Raw genomic sequence first — 27,712 nt, 5'->3', positions numbered from 1 at the left:
AGAGGACAGCCCTCACTGACAGCACAGAGCCATCACCTACTGTCTCCTCAACTCCTCTGCCCATATAGCCACCGAGGGTGCCAGCTTCTTGCTTTCACAGCAGCTGTTGATAGCACACCATCATCCAAGGAGTTCTTGAGCACCAACTTTGCACTACTCAGCAGCATAATGGAGAAATCAAGGATGGTCCATGGAAATAGCTAAGGGTCTTGTTTTAGGGCAAACGAGCTTATTCTGCAATATGTGCTTCTTAGTTAATTGGGGTTCGAATGTCCTTTCTTTTATGAAATGATGTTGATAATGTTTGAAAAATAAAAGGTTGGCCACCCCATGAGAAACTATGTTTTTATCTGAGTGGGGTTGGGGAGCAAGAGGGAGTAATGAAAATTTTGGTTGTTGAAGTAGTGACAGGGCAGGGCTGACTTGTTCAAGACTGCCTCCCTGCAGGAGGAAGGCGGGCCTTCCTCAAGACTTCATGGACACTCCCCATAGCCAGGGCTTACGGCTGTCATAGCTGGTGACTCAGCCATGGGCCTACTGAGCAATACAGCTGCAACCGCAACTTGGCTCAGCCCTGACCAGCAGGAGAGAGGCTGGGCCTCCCTCCCCCTGAGTGCTCATTCCATGGAGAGGGACTGGACCTGGGTCCTGTGTGTCCCAGTGCTGGTCCTAGTCCCTGCCCACATGGGACCTGGGCTTCTCTGATTCTGCAATATAAACACCAGAGCCCAAAGTTTGGGTCCCTCTCCTGGACCCTGGATCCCTACTGGATCCCTGTGCGCTGGCCCAGAAAAGAGTGTGCAGTGGGGACCCACAAACTCCCCCCTATTCCTGTGACTGTGAACTTCCCCTGATAAACATGGCTCCAGCAGCCAGGGTTACATATTTTTAGGGAATTCTCTTATGGTTACAAGTGCAAAAGACTGAGAAATACTATGTAAAACTAATATTTGAAAACTTCACTCCAGTGATATTTGAAGAACCTCTATAAAATAACTAAACAAACATAATTGCATTTTATTCCACTGTGTCCAAAGTCTAAGCTTTAAATTGTATAAAAATGAGAACGAGAAGTAGAACGCCTCCAAACATTTGGAAATTAAGATGCACACTTCTAAATAATCCATGGTTAAAGAGGAATTTCAAGGAAAATTTTTAAGATAAATAGAACTGAGTGAAAATGAAAATACAACACATAAAATGTGGAAGGATCCAGATAAAACATTATTAAGAGGGAAACGAATGGCACTAAATGCTTATAATAGAAAAGAGGGAAGGTCTCAGATCAATAATCTAAGCTTTCACACACGGAAACGGGAAAAAAATTGCATAATAAAATCAACACATGAAGAAGGAAGCAAATAACAATACACTCTGATCAAATGGAGTCTATTCTCGGAACACAAGCTTGGTTTACTATTCAAAAATCATCAGCGTCATTTGCCATATTAATAGATCGAAGAAGAAAATCTACATGGCCACATCAATTAATGAAGAAAAAGCATTTGATGAACTTCAACACACATTCATGTCAGAAACTCTCAGAAATCTAGGAATAGAAGGGCTCTACTTCAACCCAGTAAAGAATATCTACAAAAAACCGACAGTGAACATCATACTTAATGGTGAGAGAATGAATGTTTTCCTCCTAAATTCAAAAGAAGGCCAGAATGTCCTCTTTCATCTCTCCTTTTCAACTTCGTACTGTAGGTACTAGCCAGTGCAGCATGGCAAGAAAAAGAAAGAAAGACACACAGATTAGAAAGGAAGAAATATTACTGTCCATACTCATGGATAGCATGACTGTCTGCATAGAAAATCCCAAGAAATCTCTAAGAAGCAATTAATAAGTGGCAATTACTTTAACAAAGTCTCAGGATACAAGATCAACACAAAAACATTAGTCATATTTCCAAATATTAACAATGAACAACTGGAAACCAAAACTAAAAACACAATGCCATACACAATGCTTCCAAAACATGAAATATTTGATTATAAATATTTTAATAGAGGATCTGTATGATACAACCAAACAAGACCTAAATCAATGGAGAGACATATCGCATTCATGGATTGGAAGACTCAACATAATAAAAGGTCAACTTCCAATAGAATTTTTTGTCAACATGGACAAGCTTATTCTAAAATGTATGAACAAAAGGTAAAGGCAAAGGAACCAGAATAAGTAAACCAATTTTGAGAAAGCAGAATATAGTTAGAGGATATTAAGACCTACTGTAAAGCTGTAAGTTAAGACAGTGTGGTATTGGTGGAAGGATAGATACATAGTTCAAAGAATAGGATAGAGAATACAGAAATAGACACATGCCAATACAACAAACTTTTTTTTTTTTACATAAGTTAAAAAGCAATATAAAAAGCAAAATCTCTAGTCCTTATAATAACCTTAAAAGGAACACAAATCTGTTAAATGACTAAGCAAGACCATAGAGTTAGTGGCAGCACCAGAATCAGAACACAGGTCTACCTACTCTTTCTATGACTGAGCCTCTTCCTCTACATCTCCTAAATGTCACTCTGAGTTGAAGAGGGGAAAGAAATGGGAGGCCACCGTGATGCCACATCCCTGTGCTTTAACCAGTATGTTTTCTTTATATACTGGACCATCTATTTCAGATTTTATTTGAAGCAAGTTTTGGCTTGCTTCAGTATGTATTTCATTTTCTATTTATTACCCTCTTTCACTCATGGCAGACAGGCTCTAGAGGTCCTGAGAATGTCTGAAACAAAGAATGCTGTAAAACACCTTAGTAACTCTCGAAAATGCTAAGTGGACCCTGAATCGAAACTTCAAGTTTCAGAGAACTTACAGCCACTAACGATCTGCAAAACAAACAAATAAACAAACAAACAACCCCACACCCTAGCAACTCTCAACCTTGGATCAAACTACAATATGTTGGAAGAGGTATTACTGAAAAGAGCTTGAAAGGGCAGCGTAAAAGGCAGAGGGTACAGAACATGGGCCATGTCCCTGTAAAGGGGACATGGTTCATAATATTGTGAATCAAGGGGCTGGTTCACAATACTGGTTATGATGTTCAAAACTGTCAATCAAAGAGAGGTGCATTATTATATATTTGCTTGTTGCTATTGCTTTTCTGATTAGAAGATACAGAGTCACTTTAGGTAACTTCCATTTAATTTAATATTTATTTTCATTTTATATCCAGGTCACATTTTCTACATTAAAATATAATCATGCTGACTCCCCCCACCCCCTACACCCTCAGAGAAAAAAAGTGAAGAACTTTACACAACTTGAAAGAAAAATGGAATGCACAGAGAAGTTGCTATTGCACCCAAGTAACAAGGAACACAGAGAGACCAAACAGTAGACATGTCAGAAGTGCATAGAAGACAGCTCAGGGCTCGCAGCAGGAAGGAGGAGGAATTAAAAGACTAAAGCTTTTAAATGCTATCACTTGTGCCACAAGATTACCCTGAAAAGGCAGATAGGTCAGAAAGCAGGACCAAATAGGGGATTTTCCAAAGGCTGCTATCTAACAGAGTTTAAAATATCCATAGATTATATATATAAAAAAAATTCCATACACAGAAGAGCTTTCTCTTCCCCACCTTGCCTTTAGCATCTGGTCAACACTTTAGAAACTTAAAACCACTGTTAGCATGTCCGAATGTAGAACTGATATAGGTTTTTTCTTTCTTAAACAATTGTATCCCAACTCTTTCCAACCAACAATTCTATTAATTATTTTAATTATGATTACTCTGCATGGAAACCCAGTAAGGGATCATCAAGACAGGGCATCTCACTACTATCAGATCAATGCCAGTTGGGCAAAAGCTGCATGATTCTGTGTTACTCAGAGGGAGGGAGAACAGTAAGACACAGGAGTTGAAACTTATCCGTACCAAAGAGGAAAAGGAAATTCCTTTTCTAATCTATTCATTAAATAGGAAACAGCAGGTGGACAGTAAAAGCCATCTGCTTAGAGCAGACCCAGAGGCACACCAAAATCTAAAAACAAGTGCTCAGGAAAGCGTCTTGGCTTGGAGAGGAAGCGTCTTTCAGACCCTATCTTGTCCCTAGTTTGGAGATCAAAGCATTATAACTTCAGATAGTGATACTCTGGAGGGGGTGGACAGGGAAGGTCTGAGAGACCCAAATAATGAGGACACTAGGCAGCTAACTACACCACTACGTACAAATACACACATCAGTAAGAAAACTTCACCTCCAACCCTCAGCTACTTTAAACAAAGCATTGCAGTTCCAGGTTTTCTGAACAGGGGATATTTTAAAGTCTGTTAGCAGTTTAAAACATTGCAACACTGGCACAATATGTTACCTATTCTTTGTTTTTAATTACAGGGTAACACAGTAAACTCCAACACAACAGTGGGGATGGGGGAGTGCAAAAGGAATAAAGAAAACAGAACCAGTATTTCACAAGAGCATCGAGCCAGCGATGAAGTAGCAGCTATTGCTTTGCAGAGTCTCGAGGGTAGAATTCGCTCAAGGTGCTCTGAGGGATTCTCTTCAGCGTTTCTTTAGGGAAGATTCGGAGCAGTTGCCAGCCAATGTCCAAAATCTCATAGACAGTGCGGTTTTCGTAAGGACCTTACAAAAAATTGAGATTAGATGAATAAAGGCCAAGTACTTCCAACTTATCAGCGTTATTCAAAATTTATTGTTATGGGTCTAGCACTGTGAGCATGAAGTATAAAAAAGAGACACAAAGCAGTCAGGTCTCCCAGGACTGGATGTGACCAAATGTGGAAATGAGGGTCTAGACAGTAAGTACCCCTGGGAATCAGAGAAAAGGGAGAAAGCCCGCAGGCGAGACGTTGGGCGCGTGCGTGCGTGCGTGTGTGTGTGTGTGTGTGTGTGTGTTTAACAACGGGTGGGATCTAAAAACACTCCACGGAATAATGGAAACTAGACCCAGAGTTTTGTCCAGAGAGTAGTGAGAAAAGCAGTTTCCCAGCAACACAGGCTGACCTGAAGGAGGCTAGTACAGATACTTAGAAGGCCTTAAATGCCAATTAAGCACCTGAATAGGTCCACGTGAAAGTTTTCAAACTTGCTATTGCTATTATTATTTTTAATAGCAGAATCATTCTTATCTTGCAAATAAATCTCATTTTTTAACTAAGGAGTTAGAGTGGCTAGAGTTCTGCATTCTTTTCTCTACCAGAATAATTTTTATCTTTTTAAGATATTAAGGTTCTGCGTAAATTTTTTTTTTTTTTTTTAGAAAACCCAACAATCATATGTTCTGGGGATTTTAATGTTACTTAAAAAATGTATCACACAAATAGAAAAGTGCACAAATCCTAAGTGTGCAGCTGATGCATTATTCCAAAATAAACACATCGTTTGTAAGTATCACTGAGGTCAAAAATAGAGTTTACCAGCATTAGCAGGGATGGCAGGGAAGAGACCAAACAAAACAGCTTGAAAGCCCTACACATGCTATGTAATAAAAACCATTATAGACTTTTTAACAGAAGGACAATCAATAAAATTAATACTAAATTTACCCCGGCAATGGCACATAGAGAGTCAGGGAGACTGGTGAAGATGCTGGCACTAACGGCCAAGGATGATGGGACAAAGGTCTGGACTAGGTCTTGGGACACAAAGAGTGGTCAGAGATCAGCAGCTTCAACATCGCCCAGGAACTTGTCAAAATACAGGCTCTCTGGCCCCACCCACACCTACCAAATCAGAATCTGCACTTCAACAAGATCCCTGGTAGATTCAAAAGCATATTCAACTTTGAGAAACACTGGCCTAAGTTTTTTTAATAGGAATGAAAAGAGAACAGGATAAGATGTTTCAAAGGAGAACAATGCAAATTAGCAAATATTTGATGACTGGAGAATAAATGAAGAGGGTTAAGAATGCCCAATTCCTGAGCTTGGGCTAACTAGGGTAATGGTCATGCCAGAGGTAGACAGAAATTGAAAAGGGAATTGCTAGGCAGGTGGTCAGTTGGGAAAATACTTTGGTTCTCACCACGCTGAGCCAGAGAGGATGGTGGCATAAACACAGGCTTCCTAGCTGGAGATGTGGGATTAGAGCTTCAGAAAGAGGGTAAAGGCTCATACATAGGAAGTTAGTCATCAGCATAGGGGGAAAAAAGCACAGAAAGAACAGGTAATTAAGCCTTTGGGAACATTAACAATTAAGAAGCAGGAAGACAAGAAATCAGGAGGATGAAAACAGATGGACTGGGAAAGTCCAAAACCCCCAAAGCCAGAGGAGAGCATTGCAGAGAGGTTAAGAGGGAGGAGAAGTGGCAATGGAGGTAGGAGAGCAGAAGGCCGGTTGTAAGGAAGATAAAAAATAAGACAGGAGCTAAATAAATGGATAAAGAAATTGAAGGTAGAGGGGAAGGAACCAGAGGGCTAAGAACAAAGACATGGCAGGCGGCTGGAAGAACCTCTTCTCTAATCAGAAGGGAAATTGTATGGAGACCAATGTAAATTCTCTCAGACTAGGAAAGAAGTCCTCAAAACTACATATGATGCTGTTTCTATTCATAGGAAAATAGTAATCTTACCCTGAGCAATGAAGTTCCTCTCAAACTTCTGCAGAAATTCCAAGTAAAGCAGATCATCTGAGGTAAGGGCTTCTTCTCCAACTACGGCTTTCATGGCCTGCACATCCTTACCAATAGCATAGCATGCATACTAAAGAGAAAAAAAGGTTTACATGAACCTTTATAAATGGTAACGGTACTCTGGGCTATATAAGTGTATTGCTGTAGCTATCTTCACAGTATTTCACATTATTTCCAAACATAATTCACATATGCAAGTATTGGAAAGACTTTATTATACAGTAGTCTCACTAAGAAAGGAGTCTTCAGGTATGCAATACATAGACATTACTAACACTCTACAAAAAATACACTCCCTCAATATATCAATGAGCTTACATTTTGTAGAGCATTTAAAAATCACAACTTACACAACAGGAGAAATCCATCTCTAAATTCTATTCACAAAAAAATATCTGGGTTATCAGTAGGTTTATTTATCATTTCTACTTTAAGGTCAAATGTATTTTTCCTTAATTACGCTTGGTATACAATCTCAGGACTATAGAAACCAAGGATTTCATATAATATACACAGCTGTGTCCCTTAGCGTTCTGGTGATTGCCTAATATGTTAAACAAAAAATTAGTTAGAATAGTCTTTCAGAAATACTCTATAATAAAGGTTACTAATAAAAACTTAATCGTCTTATGCCTTTTTTATTTAAAAACTACCTCATACAGCATTAGAGGTGGGTTTCAAGCATGTGATTTTTAATCTTTGTCATGAGCAGTTACCCTTATGAAAAAGACTGTTTGGCTCTAATGAATGTTTCTGTATTCCAGTATTCTATATTATATATTCTATATTAAAATTCTACTTTGATGGGGGGAGAAGAAAAGTGATATGGAAGAAAGACAAGAGGTGTAAGACAGCAGCATGAACTGAGAAAGTATTCATTTCTTTAAACACAATCCTGGAGAAAACATACATACCAGCTCGTTAGATACATCGGCATGATCCTTTCTGGTCATACCTTCTCCAATAGCAGACTTCATTAACCGAGACAACGAGGGCAGCACATTAATAGGCGGGTAAATCTTGGGTAAAAGGGGAAGGGGGAAAATATTATATTTAATTACAAAATTCAAGCTTTACTGGTAGTAAAGGAGGATTTTGAAACTCATTTTTATTGCTTAAATTGCATAAAACTGCTACATTTGTTTCCTAGATGATTCCTAATATCTCTTCCTGGTAAGAAAAGGAAGTAAGAAACATTTTCCAGGTTAAGATTTCTTTTTGAGAATCAAATCCAAAAAGTAAAATCTACAAAATAGTACAAGATTCTATTAAAAAACTGAATTTTCAACATCTGCCTACAATATCAAATCCAAATGGTCTTCTGAACTCTGACTCATAAAATCACACATAAAAAGATTAACAATAATTTCACCTAAAAGCTGATATCAGAAGCTGGCATCTATTAAAGAACCAATAAAAAATCTGTTTTTGATTATTCAGTCATAACAAAGAATGAAATCTTGCTGTTTGCAACATCATGGATGGACCTTTAGGGCACTATGCTAAGTGAAATAAGTCAGACAGAAAAAGATAAATACCATATAATCTCACATATATGGGACCTTAAAAAACAAACAAAAAAATGTCAAGCTCACAGATAGAGAACAGACTGGTGGCTGCCTGAGGCAGGGGATGAGTGAGCAAAATGGGTGAGGGAGGTTAAAAGGTACAAACTTCCAGTTATAAAATGAGTAAGTCACGGGGATGGAACTTTCACAGCATGGTGACTATGTAAGTTAATAATACTGTATTGCATATTTAAAGGTAGCTAGAAGAGTGGCTCTTCAAAATTCTCATCACAAGAAAAAAAGTGTTGTAACTATGTGAGGTGGTGGATGTTAAGTGGACTTATTGTGGTGATCACTCTGCAACATATACAAACATCAAATCATGACATTGTACACCTGCGACCAATGTAATGTTACGTCAATTATACCTCAATTAAAAAAATTTTAACAATAAAAGACAAAGAAAGAACTCTGAAAAATCTGTTCTTGTATTAATAACAAAAGTGGTAGATTATACCGTTATGGAACAGAAGACCCAAAAAAGTTCTTTGAACAACTCACTCCATTTTAAGGCATAATAAAGAAAGTGGAAATTTAATTCTTAATTCTGGCACTCTTTTCCACACCAGGATTTTAGTATTACAGAAATGACAATTTTATAGCCATATTAAAAACAATTCAATTTGATATTTTCTAAATAAATAATTCCTAAGAGCAAAGTCAGAGTCACTAAAGAATAACTGAAGAATAGATCTGTAGGCTTCTAGCATCATTCAACTCTCAAATACCTGTCTGTTGTGTAGCTGTCTGTCCACATAGATCTGCCCCTCTGTAATATATCCAGTCAAGTCAGGGATGGGGTGAGTGATATCTACCAGAGAAAGACACCTGATGTTAGTTAAAGTGTCCATCTCATATAAACAAAACCACAGGAAGTCAATCTGCACTACTTAAAACAGTGCTATATAAAATAGTTTTCTGTGATGATGGAAAAGTTCTTTATCTGTGTTGTCCAATACGGCAGCCACTGGTCAAATGTGGCTACTGAACATGTGAAATGCGGCTAATGTGACTGAAAAACTTTATTTCAAACTTTATCTGATTTTAATAAACTTTAGAATTTAAACAGCCAAATGTGGCTAGAGGTTACCGTATTGGCCAGTCTCACTTATTTGGTTGCAGCACAGTTAGACATGTGTTGACACGAGTTAAATTAGCTATCTTCATAAAAAGTACTATTTCTCCTAGTTATGCTCTCTCTCCCCCACATATAAAGTTCCATTTTAAACACAAAGTTCATTTGCAGAGATTTGCCAATTTGATGTATACTGAGAGAACATTCTCAGTCCATAAGCTATCCCAGAGGGATACACAACATTTCAACATGGAAAATACGGAGAGGCTAAACAAGTTAAGCAACACTACACAGGCAGCACCAAGCAGGTCCTACAGAGCAAGACATCTCTAAGTCTGTTAAATTACAAAGAGTAATTTTGTAGCTACTTCCTTGGAACAAATCATTTTCACATCAGAGGTAGTATTCAGACTGCCTGGGTTTTTTTGTTTTTTGGTTTTTTTAAATTTATTTATTTTTGGCTGTGTTGGGTCTTCATTGCGCAAGGGCTTTCACTTGTTGCGGTGAGCGGGGGTGAGGGGGCTACTCTTCATTGCGGTGCGCGGGCTTCTCGTGGTGGCTTCTCTTGTTGTGGAGCACAGGCTCTAGGCGTGCGGGCTTCAGTAGTTGTGGCGCACGGGCTCAGTAGTTGTGGCACACAGGCTTAGTTGCTCTGCGGCATGTGGGATCTTCCCGGACCAGGGCTGGAACCCGTGTCCCCCGCATTGGCAGGTGGATTCTTAACCACTGCGCCACCAGGGAAGCCCCTGCCTGGGTTCTAAAGCCGCCACTTCCTAACTGTGACACTTTACCTCCCTGTGCCTCACATGAGAGCATCTAAAAAGTCGCTATGAAGATCAAATGAGTCAAAACTTACAAAACACTTAGAACAGTGCTGAGTTATAATGAGTTATTACTGTTTCTGAAAATATTTTGAAAAAGTGTTTTGAAAAGACTGAGATAAAGACAAAAAGACACTAACATAAGGGGAATGCTGAAAGTCTCACCCGGGAGCTGCTGGGCATACCTCCAGGCAGGCACTGCACTGTGCACTTACACACACATGATAAAACCAAGTAATTTTTAGCAAGTCTTTGATGATCGTTCTATCTCTAGAGTCTCGTGGCATTTACTATTTGTGCTCCGTATCTGGCACTTAAGCTACCTTAAATTACTGATGCACATACATTTAAAAAATATCCAACTAGAATGAGAGGCTTACATTAAGTAGAGCCCATAAATTTTTTAAAAATTCGTTTCTTTCATCTAGACCAGTGTCCTGCAAATAGTAGACACTAAATACTAGCTAATAAATAAAAATTAAAAATTAAAATTACAAGAAAATTTTTCTACAAAAGAATAATAATTATGGGTAGTTTTGAAATGAAAAATTTTATTAGAAACAAATCACTAGGTAAGGTAAACTTCTGGAGGATAAACTCTCAAAAGAATTTCAACTGAAAAAGATAGATGGTCTTCTCTCTTAAAATCAAAGTCCTTACAACGATTAGGGATGCTATAATCCAAAGACCCAAAACTTACCATCGTTAGGCATGGTGAGAATAGGAATTTGAGTAATAGAGCCATTTCTACCTTCCACTCTACCAGCGCGTTCATATATTGTGGCTAAATCTGTATACATGTAACCTGGGAAACCTCGTCGACCAGGAACCTCTTCCCTGGCTGCTGAAACCTGACAGTGAGTCAAGGACAACAGTATCACATACCAGAAAATGAAAATTAAAGCTTGGTTAGAAAACATTTGTTTGAACATGCCAAATTACAAAGTTGGAAATATCATCTTATTCATTTTAAATATCACCTCTAGAAACGATTTAGAAAAATCTAGCAACATAAATTCAGATTATTCTGCAACAAAAATGTGGACAATTGGGGACCAGAAGTTTTTTTGCTAAAATCATACTGCTATAACACAAATCTTCAAATAGCTGGCTAGAAGAAAATCTGCTTGCAATTTTATAAATCAAAGGTAGTACATTTTAAAACTAAGAGAACATTCTCAGTTCACAAGATTTCCTTCATGTTATGGATCTTGCCAGATTTACATAAGCTAATCCTGAAAAGATCAAAAGGGAAGGAAATACATATATCAGAAATCATCTGATGCACTTTACATACATTATTTAATTTAATCCTCACAACAACCCTATGAGGAAGTTAGTGTTATTAACCCCAACTTACAACCGGAATCAAGGGCCAGATGATTTCCCTGGATCACCGCACAAGACAAGAATAGTAATAAATGGTCTTTCTCTTAGAGACATGCACACTAGAATATATGCATACATTTTAATCTACAGCCAACAAGAACTGTAAATCATTAAGCCCAACTTCTAACTGCTACTTTGGTTCCTCCAAGAGTATGCTCCAGCAGTGCTACTCAAAGCGTGGCCTGCCTGCAGACCAGCTTTTATCAATGTGAAAGGAGATAATGTAGAAAGCAAGATAAACATATAGAAAACTTCAGTGGCAATTTGATAGAATAATTGTCTGTCAAATCTAATAATACTAATAAAAGGGTTTGTAAATTGTTTTATTTTTTTTAATTTTCATTTTTCTAAAACTTATTTTTACTGCCTTTTAGAAAAGTATCTGTGATGGATGGGAGAAAAGAAGTCCTTCAATGAAAAAGCACTGTAGCCGAGTGAGATATGATGATGGATCTTAGGGAATCTTAAGCTAGATATTTATATAGCCTGTCTCTTCAAAAGTCTTCTTCCCTTTTTTGCACACTTAAAAGAGCAAGTCACTCAAAATTTCAGTAACTTGCCTTAGAACAAACACCCCACACTTCTGGATGGTAACTGCTAGAATCTTATATTGTTTCTAAATAATCACTGAGTTTTCTGAAGGAAAAAAAAGTTCTGAAGAGGGTTCTGCCACAGTATAGTCTTTACTTATGTAAATAAATAAAAATTTACATCATTAAAAATGGAATTCTTGAAAAGGGCTAAAAACTGACAGTCTGGACAGAGACAGAACTATCTGGGAGAGTAACTGATTAAATAGCTTGCATCATTTACTCTCTCTAAGAATCCAGTCTTAATCAATGGAGACAGTGAGAGTATGATAAATAGGCTAATAATTTAAATCTCGTCCTCTAATCATTTCAACTAGGTTGACAAAAGTAATATTTTCTTTTCTGATTAATTAAGGTATTCTACTAATATATGAGCAATGCATTTTAAAAAACATGATTTTAAAAAAAATGAAAACTTGCAGAGGGACAAGATAACCCTGACAAGATAATCCATTTTAATTAAGAAAAAAATTACCTCTCGAAGTGCTTCAGCATAAGAACTCATGTCTGTTAGGATAACCAATACATGTTTCTCACACTGATAGGCCAGGAACTCAGCCGTGGTTAGAGCCAAGGGAGGAGTGATAATTCGCTCAATACTGAAATGAAACATTAAGTCCTACGTCACTCAAACAAAAAGGCCAAAAACAAAACAAAATGATTCCAGAAATAATAGTACAGTCTCCCTTTTAAAGTTTCACATAAATTGAGGAAAGTTAAGCAATTATTACTTTAAAAGTTCTTAAGTAAGGCAGAGTTCTTTTATGTATTTACATAATAAGAATTACTTAGTGCTACACAGCTAAATTGATTTATTTTATAAATGCCCCATAATTTCTCAGAACTATATAGTTCTCAAAACTGAGCAAGAAAGGAAGAGAGAGACAAGGAGAAAGGGATGAAAGAAGTAGGGGCCAGATTTTGCAGGTAAGAGGAAAAGGTCATTTATTGAGTATGGACTGTGTGCTAGGTAACTTACACTATTATCTCATTTCATATGCACAACTCTGTGAGACAAGTATTATTTATCACATTTTATGAAAGAAGACACTGAGCTTCACAGCCTAAGTGACTTACCCAAAATCAAATAACTTGCAAGAAGCAGAGCTGGAATTTAAATACGGTTATCTCATACCTAGGCCTGTGCAGCTTTCACTCTAATGTTCTACCTCCTTAGTGTAAGGTGACATTTTTGACCAGAAGCCTGCATGAATAGGGGGAAAACAGCTCTATTTTTTTACTTACGTTGGGTCGTTAGCCAAGTTCAAAAAGAGGCAGACGTTGTCCATTGAGCCATTTTCCTCAAAGTCAGATTTGAAGAACCGGGCAGTTTCCATGTTTACCTAAATGGCAATGACTTCATCAGTGCTGGGAGAAGAAAAATTCTCAATATTTCTTTCTTTCTTTCCCCCCCCCCAATATTTATTTCTGATGAAGGCCAAGCTATAGATCTGCACTGTTCCTTCTTTTAAAGGTTCAAGTACCCCCAAAACGTTCACAAAAGCCAACAGAGTAAACAGCTTGCTTTGGGCACAAAGGGAATTATTCTTACATTCCACAGTCAAATGCTAAATAGTAATCCATGGTTTGCCCAAAACGCCAAGTTGCAACTTCTCTGCCTAGAGATAAATCGAATAATACATGTGTAGTTTTCTACATTCTTCTAAGAACACAAGCAATTTTACATTTCATACTAAAACAGAAAAAGATAATACTTACACCCATAGCAGCAAATACAATCGCAAAAGTTTCCTCACTGTAATCCACTACATCTTTGGATTTTTTTATCAAACCAGCCTGGCAACAGATTTGAGCTGCAATCTGATGAGGAGTACAAAAGAATCAAGTTAAAATCTAAAATAATATTTCTACAACAAAATAACTTTTACCCTAAACTTCGGGGAACTGTAATCATAAATGCAACTGGGTTGTCTTAAAGGGCTTTACCCAATGAAACTATTTTGTAATTTTTGCAGATTCCTAAGAGTAAGCAAGAAGTCAGATACGTGTGGATGAAGAGTCAATGTAATTGGATTATATAAACAGTAACATTGGGCATTTACCTTGAAAATCCTACATTTGGTTTCTCACTAAGAGTGAAGCACTCGGAAATTCTTTCTCCTTAAATTTCATACCAACCAGATTCTAGTTCTCACCTCATTGTGTGGTAAGCCAGCAGCAGAGAAGATAGGAATTTTCTGCCCCCTAGCAATACTGTTCATGCCATCTATGGCCGAAATGCCGGTCTGAATCATCTCCTCTGGATAGATCTGACACTGAGGATTGATTGGCTGGCCTAATGCATTTCCAAAAGGGAAAATTTTAATATGTCTCTACATTAAGACTACAACCATATAAAGCATATAAAGCATTTCTTTCTACTCTTAAAAAATCAGTTATTTTTGAAATCTGAAACTGTTTAAATATTCTTTTCCATTAATCTTTTGTAGATTCACAAATTATATGGTAGTAAAGTGAAGCGTAAGGTATAGCAAATAAGAGAGAAATCCTAATTTCAAAGTCATTACGGCTTTTACATTTCAGATATATCCTGGTGATATTTTACAATAAATAAAATACAAAATTTTAAGATAACCTCTAGGAAAAATAAATTTATTAAATAATAAACAAAACATAATTAATCAAACATGGAGTATGTTGGTTATCTACTTCAAGTATCATAAAAATCACCCTTTATCTCACAAAGGGATAAAATAGGTAGATGCTATTTTCCCCAAAACACAGAAATCCATTTTCTGTCCCTACCCATGATATCAAGGAAGTCTTCAGCCAGTACAACAGGACCTCTGTCGATGGGTTTTCCTGATCCATTGAATACCCGACCTGGTAAACAGTAACAAGACAGTACAGAGTGGACAATGACTCAAATGTTCACAATCTTTAAAATGACTTCATGGAAATACGTTAAAAAGGAAGCAGATCTCTGCTCAGCATGAATAATAATATCCGTTTACCAAGCATATCCTCAGACACTGGCGTTCGGAGAATATCCCCAGTAAACTCACAGGATGTCTTCTTGGCATCTATACCTGAAGTCCCTTCAAATACCTATCAAGAAAGAAAAGTAGGGGTTTCCCTGGTGGCGCAGTGGTTGAGAGTCTGCCTGCCGATGCAGGGGACATGGGTTCGAGCCTTGGTCTGGGAAGATCCCACATGCCGCGGAGCAACTGGGCCCGTGAGCCACAATTACTGAGCCTGCGCGTCTGGAGCCTGTGCTCCGCAACAAGGGAGGCCGCGATAGTGAGAGGCCCGCGCACCGCGATGAAGAGTGGCCCCCGCTTGCCACAACTAGAGAAAGCCCTCGCACAGAAACGAAGACCCAACACAGCCATAAATAAATAAATAAATAAATAATTTTTAAAAAAGGTGACTTTAAAAAAAAAAAAAAAGAAAGAAAAGTAAACAGAAGGGTAAAAGAAATTTAGATCATAAGCGCTTAAGATTTATTTGTCAGCCCTTATAAAGTAAAATACATCAATGTATATACTACTTGTAGTATCATGACTGAAGAAGTGTTCATGGTGGACGACGAACCAAACTGTCAACCTCTTAACCAGAGTCATGCCTGCAGGCCAAATCCATCAAGCAAGCTGAGAATGGTTTTTACATTTTTAAAGGGTTGTTTTTAAAAAAAAAAAAGGAAAAGAAAGCATAAGAACAGGCATCAGAGACCTTAGGCACAACCCTCACAAAGTCTAAAAAACTTACTATCTGGCCCCTTACAGAAATTCTGCTGACCTCTGCTCTAGATTACTTTTTAGGGCAATATGTTATTTGAGAAAACTGGCACTTCCTATAATCAGTAACATTAAAAACTAGGAATTATCAGAGACAATTTAAAGAAGCAGACTCAGATCTCGTTTTGGTTTCAGCCCATAAGCTCTGAATTCTACTTTTCATCTCTCCCCTTCTATGTGACTGTTTCATTTTATCCATTAAAAAATTTTTTTTAAAAAGCCATTTTACCAGTGGGGCTATTGGGCTAGAAGGGATATTGGTGGCTGGCATTTAGCAACAAAACATGAAAAAATACTTTTCTTCCCTCACAGCCAGTAAATAGTCGGGTCCCTGGCTTAAGATTTTTCACCTTCATGATGGTGCAAAAGCAATACACATCTGGTACAAACCGTACTTCAGAAAAATCACATGAGAAAAAAAAATCACATGAGATATTTAACATTTTATTATAAAATAGGCTTTGTGTTATATGGTATTGTGCAATTGTATGCTAATATAAGTGTTCTGAGCACCTTTAATGTAAGCTAAGCTAAGCTATGATGTTCGGTAGGTTCTGGGTACTAAATGCATTTTCAACTTACGATATTTTCAGCTTATGATGGGTTTATCAAGATGTCACCCCACCTATAGGAGGGGCAAGATGGCGGAAGAGTAAGACGCGGAGATCACCTTCCTCCCCACAGATACATGAGAAATACATCTACACGTGGAACTGCTCCTACAGAACACCCACTGAACGCTGGCAGAAGACGTCAGACCTCCCAAAAGGCAAGAAAATCCCCACGTACTTGGGTAGGGCAAAAGAAAAAAGAAATAACAGAGACAAAAGAATAGGGACGGGACCTGCACCAGTGGGAGGGAGCTGTGAAGGAGGAAAGGTTTCCACACACTAGGAAGCCCCTTCGTGGGCAGAGACTGCGGGTAGCAGAGGGGGGAAGCTTCGGAGCCACGGAGGAGAGCGCAGCCACATTGGTGCGGAGGGCAAAGCGGAGATTCCCGCACAGAGGAGCGGTGCCGACCAGCACTCACCAGCCCGAGAGGCTTGTCTGCTCAGCCGCCGGGGCGGGCGGGGCCTGGGAGCTGGGGCTCGGGCTTCGGTGCTAGCCGGGAGGGAGTCCGGGAAAAAGACTGCAGCTGCCAAAGAGGCAAGAGAATTTTTCTTGCCTCTTTGTTTCGCGGCGCGCAAGGAGAGGGGATTCAGAGCGCCGCCTAAACGAGCTCCAGAGATGGGCGCGAGCCGCGGCTATCAGCGCGGATCCCACAGCAACAGGGACGCAGAGGGAAAAACGGAGAGATTCCCGCACAGAGGCTCGGCGCCGAGCAGCACTCACCAGCCCGAGAGGCTTGTCTGCTCACCCGCCGGGGCGGGCGGGGGCTGGGAGCTGAGGCGCGGGCTTCGGTCGGATCGCAGGGAGAGGACTGGGGTTGGCTGCGTGGACACAGCCTGAAGGGTCTAGCGCACCACAACTAGCCGGGAGGGTGCACGAGAAAAAGTCTGCAGCTGCCGAAGAGGCAGGAGACTTTTTCTTGCCTCTTTGTTTCGCGGCGTGCAAGGAGAGGGGATTCAGAGCGCCACTTAAACGAACTCCAGAGACGGGCGCGAGCCGCGGCTATCAGCGCGGACCCCAGAGACGGGCATGAGACGCTAAGGCTGCTGCTGCCGCCACCAAACAGCCTGTGGGCGAGCACAGGTCATCCTCCACACCGCCCCTCCCGGGAGCCTGTGCAGCCCGCCACGGCCAGACTCCCGTAATCCGGGGACAACTTCCCCGGGAGAGCGCACGGCGCGCCTCAGGCTGCTGCAACATCACGCCGGCTTCTGCCGCCGCAGGCTCGCCCCGCCTCCTCCGTACCGCTCCCTCCCCCCGGCCTGACTGAGCCAGAGCCCCCGAATCAGCTGCTCCTTTAACCCCGTTCTGTCTGGGCGGGGAACAGACGCCCTCAGGGGACCTACATGCAGAGGCGGGTCCAAATCCAAAGCTGAACCCCGGGAGCTGTACGAACAAAGAAGAGAAAGGGAAATCTCTCCCAGCAGCCTCAGAAGCAGCGGATTAAAGCTCCACAAACAACTTGATGTGCCTGCATCTGTTGAATACCTGAATAGACAACGAATCATCCCAAATTTAGGAGATGGACTTTGGGAGCAGGATATATTAACTTTTCCCGTTTTCCTTTTTTTTGTGAGTGTAGATGTGTATGCTTCTGGGTGAGATTTTGTCTGTATAGCTTTGCTCTCACCGTTAGTCCTAGGGTTAGGTCCGTCCGTTTTTTTTTTTGTTTTTTGTTTTTTTTTTGGCTTAAAAATTTTTTTTTCCCTAATAAATGTTTTCTTAATAATTTTTTCCTTATTTTCTATTTTTAAAAAAATTTTTAATAAGTTTTTTCACATTTTTTATTTTAAAAAATTAAAAAATTTTTTTTTCTTAATAAATTTTTTCTAAATAATTTTTTTCTTATTTTTAGTATAAAAAATTAATAAATCTATTTTTAAAAAAATAAAAAAAATTTTTTTTTCTTAATAAATTTACTCTTAATAATTTTTTTTTCTTATTTTTTATTATAATTGCTTTATTTTATTTTATTTTATCCTCTTTTTTTCTTTCTTTCCATTTTTTCTCCCTTTTATTCTGAGCCGTGTGGATGAAAGGCTCTTGGTGCTCCAGACAGGCATCAGGGCTGTGCCTCTGAGGTGGGAGAGCCAACTTCAGGACACTGGTCCACAAGAGACCTCCCAGCTCCACGTAATACTAAACGGCGAAAATCTCTCACAGATCTCCATCTCAACATCAAGACCCAGCTTCACTCAACGACCAGCAAGCTACAGTGCTGGACACCCTATGCCAAACAACTAGCAAAACAGGAACACAGCCCCATCCATTAACAGAGAGGCTGCCTAAAATCATAATAAGGCCACAGACACCCCAAAATACACCACCAGACGTGGACGTGCCCACCAGAAAGACAAGATCCAGCCTCATCCACCAGAACACAGGCACTAGTTCCCTTCACCAAGAAACCTACACAACCCACTGAACCAACCTTAGCCACTGGGGACAGATACCAAAAACAACGGGAACTACGAACCTGCAGCCTGTGAAAAGGAGACCCCAAACACAGTAAGATAAGCAAAATGAGAAGACAGAAAAACACACAGCAGATGAAGGAGCAGGGTCAAAACACACCAGACCTAACAAATGAAGAGGAAATAGGTAGTCTACCTGAAAAAGAATTCAGAATAATGATAGTAAGGATGATCCAAAGTCTTGGAAATAGAATAGACAAAATGCAAGAAACATTTAACAAGGACGTAGAAGAACTAAAGAGGAACCAAGAAACGATGACAAGCACAATAAATGAAATTAAACATACTCTAGATGGGATCAATAGCAGAATAACTGAGGCAGAAGAACGGATAAGTGACCTGGAAGATAAAATGGTGGAAATAACTACTGCAGACCAGAATAAAGAAAAAAGAATGAAAAGAACTGAGGACAGTCTCAGAGACCTCTGGGACAACATTAAACGCACCAACATTCGAATTATAGGGGTCCCAGAAGAAGAAGAGAAAAAGAAAGGGACTGAGAAAATATTTGAAGAGATTATAGTTGAAAACTTCCCTAATATGGGAAAGGAAATAGTTAATCAAGTCCTGGAAGCACAGAGAGTCCCATACAGGATAAATCCAAGGAGAAACACACCAAGACACATATTAATCAAACTATCAAAAATTAAATATAAAGAAAACATATTAAAAGCAGCAAGGGAAAAACAACAGATAACACACAAGGGCATCCCCATAAGGTTAACAGCTGATCTTTCAGCAGAAACGCTGCAAGCCAGAAGGGAGTGGCAGGATATACTTAAAGTGATGAAGGAGAAAAACCTACAACCAAGATTACTCTACCCAGTAAGGATCTCATTCAGATTTGATGGAGAAATTAAAACCTTTACAGACAAACAAAAGCTGAGAGAGTTCAACACCACCAAACCAGCTTTACAACAAATGCTAAAGGAACTTCTCTAGGCAAGAAACACAAGAGAAGGAAAACACCTACAATAACAAACCCAAAACATTTAAGAAAATGGGAATAGGAACATACATATCGATAATTACCTTAAATGTAAATGGATTAAATGCTCCCACCAAAACACACAGACTGGCTGAATGGATACAAAAACAAGACCCATATATATGCTGTCTACAAGAGACCCACTTCAGACCTAGAGACACATACAGACTGAAAGTGAGGGGATGGAAAAAGATATTCCATGCAAATGGAAATCAAAAGAAAGCTGGAGTAGCAATTCTCATATCAGACAAAATAGACTTTAAAATAAAGACAATTACAAGAGACAAAGAAGGACACTACATAATGATCAAGGGATCAATCCAAGAGGAAGGTATAACAATTGTAAATATTTATGCACCCAACATAGGAGCACCTCAATACATAAGGCAAATACTAACAGCCATAAAAGGGGAAATCGACGGTAACACAATCATAGTAGGGGACTTTAACACCCCACTTTCACCAATGGACAGATCATCCAAAATGAAAATAAATAAGGAAACACAAGCTTTAAATGACACATTAAACAAGATGGACTTAATTGATATTTATAGGACATTCCACCCAAAAACAACAGAATACACATTTTTCTCAAGTGCTCATGGAACATTCTCCAGGATAGATCATATCTTGGGTCACAAATCAAGCCTTGGTAAATTTTAAAAAATTGAAATCGTATCAAGTATCTTTTCCGACCACAACGCTATGAGACTAGATATCAATTACAGGAAAAGATCTGTAAAAAATACAAACACATGGAGGCTACACAATACACTACTTAATAACGAAGTGATCACTGAAGAAATCAAAGGGGAAATCAAAAAATACCTAGAAACAAATGACAATGGAGACACGACGATCCAAAACCTATGGGATGCAGCAAAAGCAGTTCTAAGAGGGAAGTTTATAGCAATACAAGCCTACATCAAGAAACAGGAAACATCTCGAATAAACAACCTAACCTTGCACCTAAAGCAATTAGAGAAAGAAGAACAAAAAAACCCCAAAGCTAGCAGAAGGAAAGAAATCATAAAGATCAGATCAGAAATAAATGAAAAAGAAATGAAGGAAACAATAGCAAAAATCAATGAAACTGGTTCTTTGAGAAGATAAACAAAATTGATAAACCATTAGCCAGACTCATCAAGAGAAAAAGGGAGAAGATTCAAATTAATAGAATTAGAAATGAAAAAGGAGAAGTAACCACTGACACTGCAGAAATACAAACGATCATAAGAGATTACTACAAGCAACTCTATGCTAATAAAATGGACAACCTGGAAGAAATGGACAGATTCTTAGAAATGCACAACCTGCCGAGACTGAACCAGGAAGAAATAGAAAATATGAACAGACCAATCACAAGCACTGAAATTGAAACTGTGATTAAAAATCTTCCAACACACAAAAGCCCAGGACCAGATGGCTTCACAGGCGAATTCTATCAAACATTTAGAGAAGAGCTAACACCTATCCTTCTCAAACTCTTCCAAAATATTGCAGAGGGAGGAACACTCCCAAACTCATTCTACGAGGCCACCATCACCCTGATACCAAAACCAGGCAAAGATGTCACAAAGAAAGAAAACTACAGGCCAATATCACTGATGAACATAGATGCAAAAATCCTCAACAAAATACTAGCAAACAGAATCCAACAGCACATTAAAAGGATCATACACCATGATCAAGTGGGGTTTATTCCAGGAATGCAAGGATTCTTCAATATACGCAAATCAATCAACGTGATACATCATATTAACAAATTGAAGGAGAAAAACCATATGATCATCTCAATAGATGCAGAGAAAGCCTTCGACAAAATTCAACACCCATTTATGATAAAAGTCCTGCAGAAAGTAGGCATAGAGGGAACTTTCCTCAACATAATAAAGGCCGTATATGACAAACCCACAGCCAACATTGTCCTCAATGGTGAAAAACTGAAACCATTTCCACTAAGATCAGGAACAAGACAAGGTTGCCCACTCTCACCACTATTATTCAACATAGTTTTGGAAGTGTTAGCCACAGCAATCAGAGACGAAAAAGAAATAAAAGGAATCCAAATCGGAAAAGAAGAAGTAAAGCTGTCACTGTTTGCAGATGACATGATACTATACATAGAGAATCCAAAAGATGCTACCAGAAAACTACTAGAGCTAATCAATGAATTTGGTAAAGTAGCAGGATACAAAATTAATGCACAGAAATCTCTTGCATTCCTATATACTAATGATGAAAAATCTGAAAGTGAAATTAAGAAAACACTCCCGTTTACCATTGCAACAAAAAGAATAAAATACCTAGGAATAAACCTACCTAAGGAGACAAAAGACCTGTATGCAGAAAATTATAGGACACTGATGAAAGAAATTAAAGATGATACAAATAGATGGAGAGATATACCATGTTCTTGGATTGGAAGAATCAACATTGTGAAAATGACTCTGCTACCCAAAGCAATCTACAGATTCAATGCAATCCCTATCAAACTACCACTGGCATTTTTCACAGAACTAGAACAAAAAATTTCACAATTTGTATGGAAACACAAAAGACCCCGAATAGCCAAAGCAATCTTGAGAACGAAAAATGGAGCTGGAGGAATCAGGCTCCCTGACTTCAGACTATATTACAAAGCTACAGTAATCAAGACAGTTTGGTACTGGCACAAAAACAGAAATATAGATCAATGGAACAGGATAGAAAGCCCAGAGATAAGCCCACGCACATATGGTCACCTTATCTTTGATAAAGGAGGCAAGCATATACAGTGGAGAAAAGACAGCCTCTTCAATAAGTGGTGCTGGGAAAATTGGACAGATACATGTAAAAGTATGAAATTAGAACACTCCCTGACACCATACACAAAAATAAACTCAAAATGGATTAAAGACCTAAGTGTAAGGCCAGACACTATCAAACTCTTAGAGGAAAACATAAGCAGAACACTGTATGACATAAGTCACAGCAAGATCCTTTTTGACCCAGGTCCTAGAGAAATGGAAATAAAAACACAAATAAACAAATGGGACCTAATGAAACTTAAATGCTTTTGCACAGCAAAGGAAACCATAAACAAGACCAAAAGACAACCCTCAGAATGGGAGAAAATATTTGCCAATGAAGCAACGGACAAAGGATTAATCTCCAAGATTTACAAGCAGCTCATGCAGCTCAATAACAAAAAAACAAACAACCCAATCCAAAAATGGGCAGAAGACCTAAATAGACATTTCTCCAAAGAAGAGATACAGATTGCCAACAGACACATGAAAGAATGCTCAACATCATTAATCATTAGAGAAATGCAAATCAAAACTACAATGAGGTATCATCTCACACCGGTCAGAATGGCCATCATCAAAAAATCTAGAAACAATAAATGCTGGAGAGGGTGTGGAGAAAAGGGAACCCTCTTGCACTGTTGGTGGGAATGTAAATTGATACAGCCACTATGGAGAACAGTATGGAGGTTCCTTAAAAAACTAAAAATAGAACTACCATATGACCCAGCAATCCCACTACTGGGCATATACCCTGAGAAAACCATAATTCAGAAAGAGTCATGTACCAAAATATTCATTGCAGCTCTGTTTACAATAGCCAGGACATGGAAGCAACCTAGGTGTCCATCATCGGATGAATGGATAAAGAAGATGTGGCACATATATACAATGGAATATTACTCAGCCATAAAAAGAAATGAAATGGAGGTGTTTGTAATGAGGTGGATGGAGTTAGAGTCTGTCATACAGAGTGAAGTAAGTCAGAAGGAGAAAAACAAATACAGTATGCTAACACATATATATGGAATCTAAGGGAAAAAAAAAAAAAAGAGGTCATGAAGAACCTAGTGGCAAGATGGGAATAAAGACACAGACCTACTAGAGAATGGACTTGAGGATATGGGGAGGGGGAGGGGTGAGATGTGACAGGGTGAGAGAGTGTCATGGACATATATACACTACCAAATGTAAAATAGATAACTAGTGGGAAGCAGCCGCATAGCACAGGGAGATCAGCTCGGTGCTTTGTGACCACCTAGAGGGGTGGGATAGGGAGGGTGGGAGGGAGGGAGATGCAAGAGGGAAGAGATATGGCAACATATGTATATGTGTAACTGATTCACTTTGTTGTAAAGCAGAAGCTAGCACACCATTGTAAAGCAATTATACTTCAATAAAGATGTTTAAAAAAAAAAAAAAAAAAATGTCACCCCACCTATAAGTTGATGAAGATCTGTATACTTATGTGATAATTACTAAAAAGAACTATTGGTGTTTCTTATGTTTGTTGTGATCAGAAAAACGTTCAACTGGCCAGGTTTTGAAAGCGATGCTTACCTGAACCACTGCTTTGGAACCACTAACTTCTAGAACTTGCCCACTCCTCTTCGTGCCATCAGGTAGTGTTAAGTGCACAATCTCAGCATATCTGGGAAACTAAATAGGAAAAAAATAAAGGCTCAATAACCAACATTTTAAAAGCTCCTCAAAATACTCTATATGCTCTATGTCTTTCACAGCATGTATGCACATGCAGACCCCACACCTCCCCAAAGCACACAGGTATTCATCCAGAGTTTAGAATATCCTCAGGTAGTTTAAGTCCTTAAAACACTTATCACTGGCACATACACTGGAAAACACAGCATAAGGTACAGAGAGAAGGATCTTAAATCTATGAAACTGTGGCAATTAAATTCTTTCCCTCTGTGTGTATGTTTTTAAGCTTTGAGACTACAGAAAGTTAAAAAACTATGTTCCCACTACTCAGAAATGATGTTTGCTTCTGGGCTGTGTAATCACCTTGTGCCTTGGGAGGACAGGAATAAAATGCAACTAAACAATAAAAGAATTACTATTATAATAAATAATGCTAATATTCCCTCCTCAATCTAATTCTCCTAACCAGAAATATATTCCTCTAATCCATTTTTAATATTTTAAATTGCATGTTTCCAAAAATATACTGTCGTGTTTCACTTACCTAAATGGCAACATACTAAATATATCATCCTGCAACTCGTTTTTTTCCCACTTGACCATATGTTTTGGATCTGTCATAGTCATATTTACCTTATTTTATTAACATAATCTTTTGAAAAATGCACCACTACGTTGTGTGATGTGAAGGAAAACATCTGCCAATGCATCTGTGAATCAACACTGACCGTAGGACACTTGATTCTGGAGATGCTAATATGAATAAATGGGCATCTAGAATCAATGTTAGAACAGATAAAGCTAAAATAAAATCAAGTGACACTACATTTTATTCAGCTGTTCTTCTACCACTGGTGTTCAAGGCTGTTCCAAATTTAAACTACTACAAACATGTTGCAATGAACATTCTCACATGTGGGCCCAAGTTTCCCTAAGGTAGCTGGTTACGTAGTGGTGGGCTATAGGCTGTGTCCATTTTTATGTGAAATTACTCTGCAAAGGAACCTTTTACTTTACAAACTCCCTAGTAGTATAGAAAAGTATCTTTTCCCTACATCTTTGCCAATCTTACATTATTAAACTTTAATTTTTACCATTTTGATAGAATAAAAAATAGTATCTTTCAATTTGCATTTTCCTGATTCTACTAATATTGAGCATCTTTTCATGTTTACTGACAATTCAGACTTCATTTCCTATAATGGCCTTATTAATATCTTTTCCTCGCTTTTCAACTACATCTGCTTCTTCTTATTTACTTTTAGGTAAGTTTCATAGATTCTGGATATCAATCCTTTTGCGAATATCTGCTCCCAGTCTTCCTTGTCTTTTAATTTTGTTTATGGTATCCTATCATACAGAAGTTTTTGCAATAAAATGACTTGTTTTCCTTTATGATTTGTGTCTTTTGTGTAGGAAAACCTTCCAATCTGAAGTCATAAAAATGGCCTTCTATACTGTCTTCTAATAGGTTTTTCATGTTTTGGTCTTTAATCCATCTGGATTTATTTTTGGTATGTAATTTTATTTTTCTCATTTTTATCTTTATTTTTCATACAGGAAGCCAAATACCCCAACAATATTTACTGAGTAGCACAAATATAATTTGTGCTACAAGTAGCACGACTTGTAATGTAGCCTTTATCATTTACCAAGTCAAATTCTCAGGTGTGAGGAGAGTTGGTTTTAAGAATCTTAACTTTGCTCCACTGAAATATCTGCTTACCCCCTCACCAAATCTTTATTCTTACTCTATTTCTAACTGATTTTGTTACCTGGAGAGAATCAACATCTTTTCTATTCTGAGTCTTTTCATTCATGAATGTGGAATCTCCAGTTATTTGAAGTCTTCTTTTATGTCTTTCAACAAAGTTTCACAGTTTTTTGTAAAAAGTTCCTAATTATTCTAGTAGTTACTTCTGGCATACAAAACACTACTGATTTCTATAGACATCCTCTGTATCCAGCAACACTGTTTTACACCATTGTTTCTAGTAGTTTGTCCACTGAATGACTTGTGTTTTCTGTTTAGTTAATCATGCTACCAAGAAATGATGACAGCTGTGCCTTTTCCTTTTAATCCCTTTTTCCCACAGCATTGATTAGGGTCCAAGCACAAAGACAGAACAAAGATGGATAGTGGTGATGACAACAGGTGTCCTCATCTTGTTCCTGATTTAAATGGGAATGTTGCTAGAGTCTCTCCTTAAGTACGCTGTTTGCTGTAGGTTATGGTGGATATCCTTAAAGAGGTTTTAAAAGTTTGTTCTATCCCTTATTTCTAAGACCACTTTCTTCTTTTGTTTTGTTTTGTTTTTTAGAAACAAGTAATTTTATCAGGTACATATTCCGTATTTACTGAGAAGAGCGTAAGCTTTTTCTAGCTTAATCTATGAATGACCTGAATTATACTGACATTTGCTAATATCAAATCATCTTTGTATTACTGGGATAAATTCTACTTTGTCATAATTCTGTTGAGTTTTTTTTTTTTTAAACATCTTTATTGAAGTATAATTGCTTTACAATGGTGTGTTACTTTCTGCTTTATAACAAAGTGAATCAGTTATACATATACATATGTTCCCATATCTCTTCCCTCTTGCATCTCCCTCCCTCCCACCCTCCCTATCCCACCCCTCTAGGTGGTCACAAAGCACCGAGCTGATCTCCCTGTGCTATGCGGCTGCTTCCCACTAGCTATCTATTTTACATTTGGTAGTGTATATATGTCCATGACACTCTCTCACCCTGTCACATCTCACCCCTCCCCCTCCCCATATCCTCAAGTCCATTCTCTAGTAGGTCTGTGTCTTTATTCCCATCTTGCCACTAGGTTCTTCATGACCTCTTTTTTTTTTTTTTCCCTTAGATTCCATATATATGTGTTAGCATACTGTATTTCTTTTTCTCTTTCTGACTTCACTCTGTATGACAGACTCTAACTCCATCCACCTCATTACAAATACCTCCATTTCATTTCTTTTTATGGCTGAGTAATATTCCATTGTATATATGTGCCACATCTTCTTTATCCATTCATCCGATGATGGACACCTAGGTTGCTTCCATGTCCTGGCTATTGTAAACAGAGCTGCAATGAATATTTTGGTACATGACTCTTTCTGAATTATGGTTTTCTCAGGGTATATGCCCAGTAGTGGGATTGCTGGGTCGTATGGTAGTTCTATTTTTAGTTTTTTAAGGAACCTCCATACTGTTCTCCATAGTGGCTGTGTCAATTTACATTCCCACCAACAGTGCAAGAGGGTTCCCTTTTCTCCACACCCTCTCCAGCATTTGTTGTTTGTAGATTTTCTGATGATGCCCATTCTGACTGGTGTGAGGTGATACCTCATTGTAGTTTTGATT

General features: G+C 38.4%; 1 protein-coding gene across 1 annotated transcript in view; it reads right to left on the bottom strand.

Moving 5' to 3' along the window:
- Positions 1-4,469: 4,469 nt before the first annotated feature.
- LOC133097382 (V-type proton ATPase subunit B, brain isoform-like) overlaps positions 4,470-27,712 on the bottom strand; it is a 38,376-nt gene continuing 15,133 nt past the window's right edge. The window contains exons 3-14 of the mRNA XM_061199240.1: positions 24,239-24,337; positions 15,036-15,129; positions 14,827-14,904; positions 14,217-14,356; positions 13,780-13,881; positions 13,306-13,403; positions 12,536-12,659; positions 10,782-10,932; positions 8,914-8,996; positions 7,532-7,636; positions 6,558-6,687; positions 4,470-4,609 (exon numbers count right to left, since the gene is read on the bottom strand). Of these exons, the coding sequence (XP_061055223.1) occupies positions 4,470-4,609; positions 6,558-6,687; positions 7,532-7,636; positions 8,914-8,996; positions 10,782-10,932; positions 12,536-12,659; positions 13,306-13,403; positions 13,780-13,881; positions 14,217-14,356; positions 14,827-14,904; positions 15,036-15,129; positions 24,239-24,337 (1,344 nt within the window). The remainder of the gene's footprint in view (positions 4,610-6,557; positions 6,688-7,531; positions 7,637-8,913; positions 8,997-10,781; positions 10,933-12,535; positions 12,660-13,305; positions 13,404-13,779; positions 13,882-14,216; positions 14,357-14,826; positions 14,905-15,035; positions 15,130-24,238; positions 24,338-27,712) is intronic.

Source organism: Eubalaena glacialis, chromosome 9 (genome assembly GCF_028564815.1).
Source record: "Eubalaena glacialis isolate mEubGla1 chromosome 9, mEubGla1.1.hap2.+ XY, whole genome shotgun sequence".
NCBI lineage: Eukaryota > Metazoa > Chordata > Mammalia > Artiodactyla > Balaenidae > Eubalaena > Eubalaena glacialis.
Note: the sequence above shows the minus strand (reverse complement) of the source record. Positions and strands in the feature narration are given on the sequence as shown.